General features: G+C 43.1%; 1 protein-coding gene across 1 annotated transcript in view; it reads left to right on the top strand.

The window, feature by feature from the left end:
• mipol1 (mirror-image polydactyly 1) overlaps nt 1-14,387 on the top strand; it is a 74,359-nt gene that overhangs the window by 39,000 nt on the left and 20,972 nt on the right. The window contains 6 exon segments of the mRNA XM_080413886.1: nt 178-421; nt 2,960-3,050; nt 3,675-3,762; nt 7,585-7,708; nt 9,233-9,266; nt 10,439-10,609. Coding sequence (XP_080270012.1) covers nt 178-421; nt 2,960-3,050; nt 3,675-3,762; nt 7,585-7,708; nt 9,233-9,266; nt 10,439-10,609 — 752 coding nt within the window.

The raw sequence follows: 14,387 nt of genomic DNA, 5'->3' as shown, positions 1-14,387 counted from the left end.
TGTGTGTGTGTGTGTGTGTGTGTGTGTGTGTGTGTGTGTGTGTGTGTGTGTGTGTGTGTGTGTGTGTGTGTGTGTGTGTGTGTGTGTGTGTGTGCGTGCGTGTGTGTGTTCTGTGGACTTTGTTTCAAATGTCTTACTCTGTCTGTCTGTCTGTATGTCTTGTTGTCTGTGTGTCAGGAGTCCATCCGTTGTTCCAGGAGGTGTCCAGGTCCTCCAGATCTCCTTCTCCTCTCTCCCTGTGTTCACCTCACTCAGTGCGGAGGTCCCCCTCTGCCCTGTCCCCCAGACTGCCCGTCCCAGCACCGGTCCCCTGCGCCCTGTCCCCCAGACTGCCCGTACCACCAGGACCAGTCCCAGTCCAGATGGAGGTGGACAACAAACCCCCCAGTCACACACCCTTACCCAGGACAGACAGCCTGAGGTACTGCACCACACTGCTGAAGAACTGACGTCATGTTTGATCCAATTAACTCAACTAAATAGTTGACCATAATTATCAGAGACCACATCAGTGGTTCTCATACTTGTTTCATTTCTAGGACTCCATAACTCAATGATACAGGAGTTTGAATGAATGTCAAATTATGTGCAGGATGTAATGTGCATAAAGATGTGAGGGGACTTAATTTAACTGACTACATTGTTTAAATATTTAATTTAAAAAGAACGATCCTCACCCACACTGAAGGTCCTTACATACCATTATTTTCATGCGAATAATACGTTTTTTTTTAAAACCTTATAAAGTCAATGCAAGCTTACATGGAGCGAAAAAGCGAAGCGAAAAAGCGTCTTTTAATTATTCGGAAAGAGTCTGAATTTTGCGTATATTCGCCGGTGTGTAACTGCCTTAAGCCCTTGAACATCCTGACTGGGGGATGTACTTGTACATCAAGCCTCCTCACAGTACAGAAACAGGAGATAGGCTCCTGACCCTATGGACCACATCGTTCTGGAACCGTTGGTTCTCCAATCCCACGGCTACTTATTTACTTTACCCCCCCCCCCCTGGACGTGACGCTAGAAGTGTCACCGGGACTTACCCCGCGATCCAACCCTTAATGCTGAGGGCCCAGCAGGGAGGCATTGGGCAACATTTTTATAGTCTTTGGTATGACCTGGCGGGGGGATTGAACCCCCGACGACCTCCCTTTCTCGGGGCGGACACTCTAACCACAAGGCCACTGAGCTGCTGGGAATGGAAGTAGGAGGTGAAATAGTAGGTGTAATGGAAGGTGAAATAGGAGGTTTAAGAGAGCGGTGAAATAGTAGGTGTAATGGAAGGTGAAATAGGAGGTTTAAGAGAGCGGTGAAATAGTAGGTGTAATGGAAGGTGAAATAGGAGGTTGAAATGGGAGGTGAAATAGGAGGCTTTAAAGGGGTTCTAGGCAGATAAATAAATAAAAAGTCGTCAAACAGTTAGTACCGTTGACTGACAACCCCTTCAGCCAATCAGCAGTTCGATCCCCTTCAGCCAATCAGCAGCTCCTTTTCCCAACCACCAGCCAAATGACGCAAGGGGACTTTAGAAGGGGCTATGCCGAAAATAGGTTGCTTTATTCGGATACATACTGTACGTGTCACTGCCCGCCCATGCCGGTTCTCTGAATTTTTATTTTTAAATAGGCTCTGTCATGATTAATTGACCACATGTATGAAGTTAAACAACTAAATTCTATCCAAACAATATCTTAAAAGTAAATTCCTTGATTCAAAAAATAAGTTTGAGAGCGTTTCAAAGTTTTAAAACTGAAAGTCAAAACAACGCACAGAAAACAAAGGCTGCCGTTCCATTTTTGTCGCTGCACTCGGTTCCATTGGGTTTCCATTGGTGTGCACGTGTGTGCACACACGCGCACACACGTGCACACACGTGCACATGCCCGGATGTCAAAACATAAATGTAGGGAAAATACGGATTTAAGAAAGAGGACTGTGTTTCAATGCAGGAAAACACCCCAGCATCATTATATAGTAGCTGATAGAGGGGAAAAAATGCAAAATATATATATATAAATATTTTTAAAATGTAGGCTTAAGTTGCCTAGTATACCTTTAATGGGAGGTGAAATAGGAGGGTTGTAATGGGAGGTGAAATAGGAGTTTTAACGGGAGGTGAAATAGGAGGTGTAATGGGAGGTGAAATAGGAGTTTTAACAGGAGGTGAAATAGGAGGTGTAATGTGAGGTGAAATAGGAGGTGTAATGGGAGGTGACATAGGAGGTGTAATGGGAGATGACATAGGATGTAATTTCCCGCTCCTTAAAGGTCACATCTCAACTCAGCAGGTAAATAAACTGTAATAAAGACAGGATGATGTTCCATTGAGAGACACTGTTATTACTGTGTGTGTGTGTGTGTGTGTGTGTGTGTGTGTGTGTGTGTGTGTGTGTGTGTGTGTGTGTGTGTGTGTGTGTGTGTGTGTGTGTGTGTGTGTGTGTGTGTGTGTGTGTGTGGCGCTGTTTGGAGGTAGATGGGGGGTGATAGAGTGAGAGAGAGAGGGCAAGAGAAGAAGATAGATGGAATGAGCTCGATGGTTTTTAATATCAGAGCTTGTGGGTTCATCTCTCTCTCTCTCTCTCTCTCTCTCTCTCTCTCTCTCTCTCTCTCTCTCTCTCTCTAACCATATCTCTCTCTCACTCTCTTGGTTCAATTTAACTGAAATTAGTTTTGTTTATTAAATGTTTCGGTATATTTTGCCAAAGCAAGTGACAGTGCAATAACAATATTATAATCTATAAATATCTATACAGTATAGATGATAGATAGAGATGATATTGAATTATAATCTATCAATATGTGTATATTATATCTATAATATTAAATACATTGTCAGTACTAATAAGTCAAACAGTTGAAAGCTTTATTCTACAGGTTTGTTTCATTAAGTCCACCTGATCGAAGTGTCAAAACAACAGTAAATAAATGAATGAATATTTTATCTCTCTCTCCTCTCCAGTGGTTCTGATAGGAAAGCAGGTGTGGACAGAGATCAGAACATCTCCTTTCTCCTGAAGGAACTGGACTCACTGAGAGAGTTGAATAAGAAGGTATACACACACACACACACACACACACACACACACACACACACACACACACACACACACACACACACACACACACACACACACACACACACACACACACACCTCCAGGTCAACAGCAGCAGTGTCTCTGGCAACACAGAAATGTGTGGGGAGGAATTACTCTAAATACAATTGAATAATAATAATCTCTGAAAGCTTAACAATAAAATCACCCTTCTGATATAAATAATATATTACAATAGGCTACAAAATGTGTGATTCCTCACATAATGTTTCATTTTGTTCTGTTTACTCAAGAGGCCCAATGGACTGTATGACTGTGAATATACTTCCTGTTTTATGTTTGCATGTTTTATTTGACCAAATGTCCTAGAGTGGATGGGAATGATTTAAATGGCTTTTTACCACACTGTGTCTGTTAGGTCAAACTTTTAGATACATTTGATTGACTTATAAAATATTTTTTTAACAATTTGGTGTGTGTGTGTGTGTGTGTGTGTGTGTGTGTGTGTGTGTGTGTGTGTGTGTGTGTGTGTGTGTGTGTGTGTGTGTGTGTGTGTGTGTGTGTGTGTGTGTGTGTGTGTGTGTGTGTGTGTGTGTGTGTGTGTGTGTGCGTGTGTGTAGTTGCAGGAGCAGTGTGTGCAGCAGCAGAGAGAACTGGAGAACAGAAGACTGGAGGTTCAAATCCAACCTGACTGGAACCACACAGCAGGTTAGACACGCACACACACACACACACAGACACACACACACACACACACCTAGTTACATACAGTTCAGTCAGCTAATTCACAAATAGATTTAAAACTTTTTATTTATAAAATGTATAATACATATATGCATGCTCACAACACAACTCATTGGCCCTCATTTATCAACGCGGTGCAGCCCAAATAATGGGCGTAGGGCGAGATCACCGCACCTTTCGGCATTTATCAATATATCCTGACGTGGGCTTCATCCTACCATACGCTGAGATCTCACGTCTGGTCGAGACCAGTTGTTGACGTTGGCTGCGCCCGTTTATTCCATTCTAGACCTGCGGAGCAGCATTGTCTGACTGTCTGACAGGCATCTGGACACATAATCCACTCCTAAATGTATATCTACACACTAATAATTAATCCCTGTGAAAATATAACATTTTATAAAGTAATTTAAACAAACTGCTTTAACAGTCATTCAGTTGCATTGGCTATTTTAAAATAGCAGATCTGCAAGCTCAAAAACGGGTCGCATCGCGACGCGTTGTGAGCTTGTAGATCTGCTATTTTCAAAATATACGAGCGCTTTTGCGTCGGGACTCGGGAGTCCCGCGGTCGGGACTGCCGACGATCTTTTCATGGACAGTGAGGTGTACAAACTTACAGTAGCTTGTCCTATGTTATGGAGTTATGTCATAGAGAGTTTTGAAGAGTACAACCTGGATGGGTTAAGGATATAAACCCGACGCTCCAATCTCTTATTAACGGGACGGACCGAAACCACTGCCGTCTCACGGGGAATATCCTACATGACTGCTTGTGCACTGCTCGGTATGGGTTAAATAAATTAATATACAAACGTATTCCATTCATGGCGATGTGATTGGTATCATAATATGTCATTCATGTAGGCTACAAGCCTACGTGACAAAGATTGTACCGCTACGGTACGGATTACAATACATGAAAAACACAGCTGGGCGGGCGTGTGTGTGTGTGTGTGTGTGTGTGTGTGTGTGTGTGTGTGTGTGTGTGTGTGTGTGTGTGTGCGAGAGAGAGAGAGAGAGAGAGAGAGAGAGAGAGAGAGAGAGAGAGAGAGAGAGAGAGGGGGCGTGTGCGTGTGTGGCGAGGCAGGCGGGGGAAACTCTTTCTCATTGGCTTTTGATGTCTTTGGTCGTATTCTGGTCCTTCTTCATGTCGTAAAATCGGGGCGTTTTGAGAATATTTAAGGGCGTGTTATTTAAATGACGCTAGGTTCCAGCCGTGACATTTATCAAGCTGGGACCAAATGTAGGCTCGGATCAGCTGTGTAGGATTCGTTGATAAATGTGACTTCGACGTTGGTGTACGGCCGAATATATGGAAAAATATAAGCCGGTTTATAAGCTGCGTTGATAAATGAGGGCCATTGTGAGCATGCATATATGTATTATATATATTATATAGTATTATATAGCATGTATATTATGTATTGTATAGCATGTATAGTAGTTCGGCTATTTAAGGGGGTCATTGGTCAATAGGAGACTATTGACCATAGGAGACTCCGCCGGTCATCAATTTATTGGCTTAGGAATGCAAAAAAAAAAAGAAATCTAGGCTTCATGGGGTGTGCAATTGATAGAAAATAAGTCATTTTTGGGGTGAACTACTCCTTTAAGTGGTTAGAAGCCATTCGTGAGAGGTAGAGCGGCTGCTTGTGAACCGGGGGGTTCCCAGTTCGATCCCGAGCTCCCCCAGAGTTAGTGTCAAAGTGTCCTTGAGCAAGACACTGAACCCCAAATTGCACTATATAAATGCACCATTTTAGGTGCTGCTACTGGCCCCTGGTGAACATCAAACCTAGCATATGTCTAAATCAGTGGTTCTCAACCAATCCTCGAGGGGGTTCCAGGTGGTCCCCAGCTAAATGATGGAGAGTTGGTAACCAAATGTACCCTTATACTGTAGCTCTTTAACTCTTGAGAGTGTAAAATGAAACCAAATGGACCCTTATGGGTTCATTTGGTTTCATTTTACACTCTCAAGAGTTAAATTATTGTTAAACATCTGCATCACTTAATTAAATAAGTGTTATTTTGATCAACGTTTGCCTGTTATCTCTCCTATGGTACCAACATCAATACAGCATGGAATTGTGGACAAAATTGTATCCAACGCTAACAAAATATTCGCATTTTTGGGTCTGAGAGGCTAAATCTCATCAAATGGTGGTTCCATGGCTCAAATGCCCAATAAATAACGGACCTTGATATGAAAAGGGTTGAAAATCATTGGTCTGAATGAATGATGGAGAGAGATGAAGGCAGAGAGAGAGAGTAAAGGAGTGGTAACATAACATGTGAGATGTGAGAGAACACAGGGTGAGGAGAATGAAAAACACCTCTTATCGTTCCATTGCTTTCCTCACAGTCTTTCTGTTATTGCTCTATGTCCACTGAGCCACCGGTCATCTCTTCACCATTATGAGATATGAGCCTACAAAACACACTACGCACGCACACACACACACACACACACACACACACACACACACACACACACACACACACACACGCACACACATACACACACTCACAGGTGAGGTTAATAATGTAGCGTTGTCAATAAGCCCAGATCTCAGAGAGATCACAACACAAGCTAATATATCTATCTATCTGTCTGTCTGTCTGTCTGTCTGTCTGTCTGTCTATCTATTCATCTATCTGTCTATCTTATCCATCTATCTGTCTATCTGTCTATCTATCTGTCTGTCTGTCTGCCTGTCTGTCCATCCCACTTAATTAAACTGGAAGAGATACTGATACTGAATTACTGATATGTGTATATATATATATATATCAGAATAACAGAGATCAAAGCTGTTCAAGCTGTTCATTCATTCTGCAGTTTTTATTATTTAACGTCAATACGTGGTCCTTTCGACGTCTGAAAAAAACTCCGGTTCGGACAAGCTTTCGGAACTAGTTCGGAGAGTCAGGAAAGGGTTCTGAGATCGCCCATCAGAAGTTCCAAATGGCATGACGCTTTGGTTATATCACCGAAGTTCGGAAGTCTGTAGGAGCATGTGTTGCACTTTACTCAGTTTCTACTTTTCTACAGTCTATTACTGTCATTTGAGCATGTGATATACACTTAAAAACTCAATAATGGTTTGAGTGATCTTTATTTACACAATCCTGTGGTTTGTTGTTGTGCATCATGGGAGAATGCATGTCAAACAGCTCAATTCATTCAGCATATTAGAGAAATACAACATCTATACGTGTGTGTGTGTGTGTGTGTGTGTGTGTGTGTGTGTGTGTGTGTGTGTGTGTGTGTGTGTGTGTGTGTGTGTGTGTGTGTGTGTGTGTGTGTGTGTGTGTGTATGTATAACGCACTGACTTTTTTTTGTCTTTTTTATTGTGTTATTTTTTTTTCTCTAAGCACCTTAACGTCCATTTATCATGCACAGTATAAGTATATATCATGCACAGTATACATACATTTCTGCTATGCTCAGGCACCTTAGTTTTTTATTATCTCAGGTACTTTGTAAATATGTAGATAACTTGTCTGGCCTTCTGTTGTTCTCTTGTTTTTGATCTCCTTCCCACTTGCCCCCCACCCCTCTTCCCCCCCCCCCCCTCTTCTTTCTATGGAATTAACGTTGCGATGGGAACGATGTACAAAAACAAATTTCACCCACTTTTTTACCTTGTAAACCTGTGATGTAACAATAAACCTGATTCTGTGTGTGTGCGTGTGCGTGTGCGTGTGCGTGTGCGTGTGCGCGTGTGTGTGTGTGTGTGTGTGTGTGTGTGTGTGCGTGCGTGCGTGTGTGTGTATAGCTCTAGTAGAAGAGATCTATTCGGCTCAGCGGAGCAGAGATGAAGCTGTGATGATGCGGCTCCGTCTGGCCAATGAGGAGAGAGACCACGCTCTGCTCCACGCCAAACACCTCCAGCACAACCAGTACGTAACCAAACGCACCTCACCTCCCCTCCAGCACACCCAGTACGTAACCAAACGCACCTCACCTCCCCTCCAGCATAACCAGTACGTAACCAAACGCACCTCACCTCCAGCATAACCAGTACGTAACCAAACGCACCTCACCACCCCTCCAGCATAACCAGTACGTAACCAAACGCACCTCACCTCACCTCCCCTCCAGCACAACCAGTACGTAACCAAACGCACCTCACCTCACCTCCAGCATAACCAGTACGTAACCAAACGCACCTCACCTCCCCTCCAGCATAACCAGTTCGTAACCAAACGCACCTCACCTCCCCTCCAGCCTCCACAGTCTAATCAGATCCACTAGGGTATTACACCTAATGATAAACATACCCGGGACCCGAGGTAATAGAAAACATTTAAACTAGTTATCAATGTTAAATGAATCAGTATTTATTGAGCAACTACATGGCCTACAGTATATCTTGCCTAAAATGTCATAAGAAACTATTATTTGTTGTTACTATAAAGGTGAAATAGAGTTTTAGTTTTTCGTTTCCAGACCGGACGCATTTGCTCTCTCTCCACTTCCTCAAAACTGTGTAAGTGGTCCCCCCCCCCCACTGGTAATGCATACCAAACTAAAGGTCTTTGAAATAAGTTTGAGAATCACTGGTGTAGGCCACGCACACAAGCTGGCTGTAGCGACAAGGACATCCAGGCGTTAGTGGACAGTGACACAGCCTAATAGCACTACACTACATAATAGCGTCAAAGGGGAGAGAGGGAGAGCTGTTTGCTATTGCCACTGTTTGTTGCAATTCCCCCTTTCCGTCTGTAGGGGGCATGTATCGCGCAAAGCAGATTTTATCAATTTCCTGTCGTCGTCGTCTCCCCCCCCCCCCCACACTCTTCTTCTTCACTGGTTTGGTTTCATATGTTGATGTTTTGGACAGGGAGGCTGGCAAGCGTGTGTGTGTGTGTGTGTGTGTGTGTGTGTGTGTGCGTGCGTGTGTGTGTGTGAGAGCAGTAATATTTCCTCTTCTTTCCAACCTAATTACATTTCTACTTCAGGGAATATCAGCGTCTCTCAGATCAGATCTATATCTCAATAAAACCTCTGAGCTGCTACTGGAGTGAAGACACACCTCTGATTTGACCAAAATAACCTCCTCTCCTTTCCTCTCCTCCTTTCCTCTCCTCTCCTCTAACCTCCTTTCATCCAATCTCCTCTCCTCTCCTCTCCTCTCCTCTCCTCTCCTCTCCTCTCCTCTCCTCTCCTCTCCTCTCCTCTCCTCTCCTCCTTTCTCCTCCTCTCCAGAGGGGGGAGCAGAATCTCTGATGAAGAGTGAATATGGATGAGCATGCCCCACACGCTCTCTCTGTGTGTGTGTGTGTGTGTGTGTGTGTGTGTGTGTGTGTGTGGGGGGGGGGGTGGCACGCACATGTGTGTGTGTATGTGCGTGTGTGTGTGTGTGTGTGTGTGTGTATAACTAGTAAATGAGATGATTTGATTCCTTCCTCTTTCTCTCACAGGTTGGAGAGTATTAACACAGAGGAGAGTGATGCGGTGAGCACACACACACACACACACACACACACACACACACACACACACACACACACACACACACACACACACACACACACACACACACACAGCATTGTCAGTATGTGTGTGTCGATGTCAGTTAAAAAGTTTCTGCCAGTTTAAAATGTTCAGTTCAACCTACAGTATATATGTGTGTGTGTGTGTGTGTGAGTGTGTGTAAACATGTATATATAATGTGTGTGTGAACTGTATGTGTATACATGTGTACTGTATGTGTGTATTTGTGAGTGAGTGTGTATGTACTGCATGTGTGTACATATATATATTCTGTATGAGTGAGTGCATGTGTGTGCGTGTGTCTGTACTGCACATTGTGTACAGTATGTGTATTACTGTATATATACTTGCATGTCTTCAGCATGTCACACACTGAAAATAGCCGATCTACAAGCTCACAACACGTCGTGCTGCGACGTGTTGTGAGCTTGTAGATCTGCTATTTTCGGTCATTCGTTATTTTAAGATGATAAATTGGAAGTGATCACATTAGCAATATAATACATGTTTAGAGAAGCATCTTCCATGAAACATGAATGTCTCAGAAATGTAGTAAAAGCAAAAGTTTAAAGCCTCAATCTGTGATTTCTTCATGTCTGGTTGGCTGTAATGTAGAACAACTGGCAGCAACATAGGTTTAAAATGATAACATCAACAATGATAACATCATCATTTACTCACTTCTCACATAGAAAGGTGATGGCATTCACTGCCTACACCCCCCCCCCCTTTCTACTCTGTACATATAGAGTTTTATATGTGTTGATGATATTGTATTTTGGTGTAATTTGTTATGCTATGATGATTAATTGAATACATAGGACCACAATGGAAACAATTAAGTAACCACAGATTTTTTTGTGTTATCCTTTTAGCTCAAATGTCTGACTGTACTTTGCTGTCTGAACGCTGTTTGCATCTCTGTCCAATACAGTATTCAATCAATCAATCAATTGTGTGTGTGTGCGTGTGCGTGTGCGTGTGCGTGTGCGCGCGTGCGTGCGTGCGTGCGTGCGTGCGTGCGTGCGTGCGTGCGTGCGTGCGTGCGTGCGTGCGTGCGTGCGTGCGTGCGTGCGTGCGTGCGTGCGTGCGTGCGTGCGTGCGTGCGTGCGTGTGTGTGTGTGTGTGTACAGGACATGGAGGAGGTGTTACAGAGCGTAGTGACAGCCGAGTCCTCTCAGGCGGTAGAGCGGGCCGGCTGTGTTCTGGTTGACAAGCTGCTGAAAAGCAAACAGAGAACCACTAACATCACACAACAGGAAATGAACGTCGTCATACAGGAGAGACAGGCGGCTGTCGCAAAGGTATAGTACGTCTGCCTGCCTGCCTGCCTGTCTGTCTGTCTGCCCGTCTGTCTGTCTGCCTGTGTGTCTGTCCGTTTACTTTGTCTCACACAATTAAAAGTGGATAGTTTATTGTTTTGTCACATTTTAACACTTGAACCCTAGCATCCCTTTTATGGGGGGGGGGGTGAAACAGCCTGCGAAATTTGCAGATTACAAGCTCATAATGCGTTGTGAGCTTGTAGATTTGCTACTTCCGGTGAAGGTATCTGGTGTAGAGCAAAAACAGGAGGAGGCCTCGTACAGAGCCCTGGGGGACACCAGTCAACAAAGTATGTGGGGTTTAAGCTCTGATGTCTTAATTCATACTTTATTTGACACATCACAAGTTATAAAAGAGAGGGTGATTTTTTTTTACCCACGAAATGCAGTTACATTTAAATAATAAAAAGAATAGAGGGAAATAACATGAAAAGAAACAATGTACACATAAAGTCTACTAAAATAAATAAAGGCAGAGTACCTCAGTCTCTTGTTCAAATAAAGTACATCAGATAGTAGCATATACCAAATATGTATGAAATGTGTGGGAATAGAGTGTATTCATAGTCATATCGTCTGTGTCGGGTGGAAACCTTGTATGTCCAAAACTTTTAAGGATTGAAATTAAAAAAATGAGTAAAGTAGCAGATCTACAAGCTCAAAACGATCTTTCAGATCTGCTACTTTTCAGGCTTTTGTGTGACGTTGTAGTATGATCATGTACAGCATTAATTTACGAAAAAAACACAAAAAGTTAAAATATGGAGATAAGAGGTTTCTGCCCGACAGCAACGATATATAAAATGAAATGAAGTGTGATGGGAGCATGTGAGACTGACATGGCAACATGGACACTCAGCATGGCTGTCTTTAGTCAGTTTGAACCATAGACCGTAAAAAAATATGGACAGCGTCACGCCATTGGTTTCTACAGACCGTAAATGAAGCCTATTTCAAATCCTTCTATATCCGGTTTATATCCGGTCCGTAATGCAAACGGAAATTAATGCTATTGGCTGAAACTGCAGCGAGGGCGGGTCTTCACTCGGTAGAACCAGTAGAAGCCAAACATACCCTACTTTATCATAATTATTTTTTTCATAAATGGGACCATAATTTACCAAAACGCGATGAACCATAATTTACCAAAACGCGATGAAGATGGGGGGCGTGCTCTCGTCTGTTTGCCGTAGTCAACAATCAGCTCTTGACACACATTCTTCTTGATGTTGAGGGTGTGGTTGTTCTCGTAACATCACTGTGTCGGTGATCTGCATGACCTCGTCCCTGTAGGCCGTCTCCTCATCGTTGCTGACCAGGCCCAAGTATGCTGATGTCTCGTCAGTGGTCTGCATACTTGATGATGACGTTGGAGCTGTGCGTGACCACAAGTAGTGTGTACAAGGAGTAGAGGAGAATGCCTGACATCCAGTGTCCAGATGCACATGGTCGGGTACAGGCCTTGGTCTCTGAGTTTGGTGTCAAGCTTGGCATGCAGTGCACAATTTTATTGAATGCCGAGCTACAGTATATAGTCCACAAACAGCAATCGTACACAGTTATTCCCCTCCCGCTGAGAGAGGGTGTTTTATGAAAAGCCATGGCAATTGCATCAGCAGTAGATCTGTTTTGACTACATGCAAATTGCCATGGCCACTGACCTTACGGACCTCACAGAGATGTTCAGTAGGCTGGCCTCCTCAGGTGGGGCTGACTCTGGCTGGTTGGGGCTGTTTGCCTTGAATGGAGTGAAAAGGGCGTTCAGCTCAGTGGTGAGGGAGGTAGAAGGGCTGGTTCTCCCTCTGAAGTCTGTTATTAGACTGTAAGCCCCAACACATACTCCTCATGTCGTTGCTGTTGAACCGGTCTTCCACTCTATCCTTGTACTTCCGTGTTTTTAGTATTGTTATTAATATTGTTATTAATATTGTTATTAAATAAACGTAACCACTTTCAACCTCGCGTCTCTATTTTGGTTATCTCATTATAGGCATATTTTGTTCTTTTTCAAAAAGTTGTGTTGTGAGCTTGTAGAGAACTATTTTTGAAGCTTTTGCTCGACTGTCATATGGCGAGTATAGAATATGGCATTAATTTATGAAAAGAAAAGTGGAATATGGAGATGCAAGGCTTCTTCTGCCCAACAGCGACTAAAGGCAAAATATCTGCTACAATGGTGCAGAGAACAGCCACTAAACCTATGGCTACTGTCTGGAAAGCAATCATCAGGGCAATCCAAAATCATAAAAACATACAATTTATTTTTTGCTTTTTTTCTCCCTAGTTTAGTTTTTTATTTATTAATTTTTCATGTCAAACTTGGGGGGGGGGTGGCGCAACTAGAAGCTATGGCTACTTGGGGGTCCTTTAGGTCAGGTGTCTTCAACGTTTTTCAGGCCAAGGACCCCGTAGCTGAGAGAGAGATAAAGCAGGGACTCCCTCTACTGTATATTGTGTTGCAGATTATTTTATTTTTTTTACTTGCTCTGCTCTTTTTCCCTTCTACACCAAACCAAGCCAAAAATAGCGGATCTACAAGCTCACAACGCTCACAACAAGCCATCTCAGAAAAGGGATGCTAGGGTTCAAGTGGTTAATGTAAAATATATTATATCACACAAAGATTTGGTAACTCTGCGAACCCCCTATTGAAGACTACTGCTTTAGGTGGACAAGTTTGGGATCCCTGGTTTAGCGTCATTAGAAATAAACAGTATTACAAATAGGGGCGGCAGTGGCTCACGAGGTAGAGAGGCGGTCTTGGAATCGGAACATCCCCGGTTCCTTCTGGCTGCTTGTCGGAGTGTCCTTGAGCAAGACACTGAACCCCTAACTGCTCCTGATGAGCAGGTTGGTGCAATTCATGATTTCCTCCAGTGTGTGTGTGTGTGTGTGTGTGTGTGTGTGTGTGTGTGTGTGTGTGTGTGTGTGTGCGCGTGTGTGCGCATACACATAACCAAACATAAAACACACACCTTACAAATCTCCCAACAATATTGACACAGCCTTTAACTCCATCCACTGTCATCTACACACAAACGCCCATTAAGCTGCAGACACACAGACAGCTGATCTACACACACACCCACACACACACACACACACACACACACACACACACACACACACACACACACACACACAATACTAAAATGGATGTTGCCACAACCCCAACTGCATGTGCGAAATTCTTATTTTTAATATATTGTTATGATAACGAAGATTAGTAAAGATACCAGTGAAAGATTATAGCAAAAGTAATGTTTGTTTAATTGATAAAGTTAACTTTTAAATATATTTTTGAATTTCCATTTCTGCTAAGCAGCAAGCTAGATGAACTTTGATTAATTTGATTAAAAGTAGGAGTTACTTATACGACTGCAACGGAAGTGGGGTGAGAGAAATTGTATCACTGATAAACATTTTGTCAGCAGTTTTTATTTATCAGTGTTTGAGTTGGAAAAATATCCACAGATTTGTGATCAATGGCTCAGAAGCAAAGCAGGCTTAAAACACAAACGATGTCCCTGTCCTAGCATAGTAATGTAACAAGATACAACCTAATATTCATTTCCGACGCTCCCTGCGTTGAGACCAATGAGCCCAATTCACTAAGCTGTTTATGCCCATATTTTGAACGTAAAGGAATTTACGCAACTTCCCACGTTAGCAGTCTGATTCATTCATCTTTTTCTGTCTGTGAATTTTTCCAGAGGTCCGCTCTTTCTCAAGTCTGCTCCGAGGCAGACCGACATGG

The sequence above is a fragment of the Gymnoscopelus braueri genome (genome assembly GCF_963280865.1).
Source record: "Gymnoscopelus braueri genome assembly, chromosome: 19".
In the NCBI taxonomy this organism is placed as follows: domain Eukaryota; kingdom Metazoa; phylum Chordata; class Actinopteri; order Myctophiformes; family Myctophidae; genus Gymnoscopelus; species Gymnoscopelus braueri.
The sequence above is the reverse complement of the archived record's forward strand: the minus strand, read 5'-3'. Positions and strand labels throughout refer to the sequence as shown.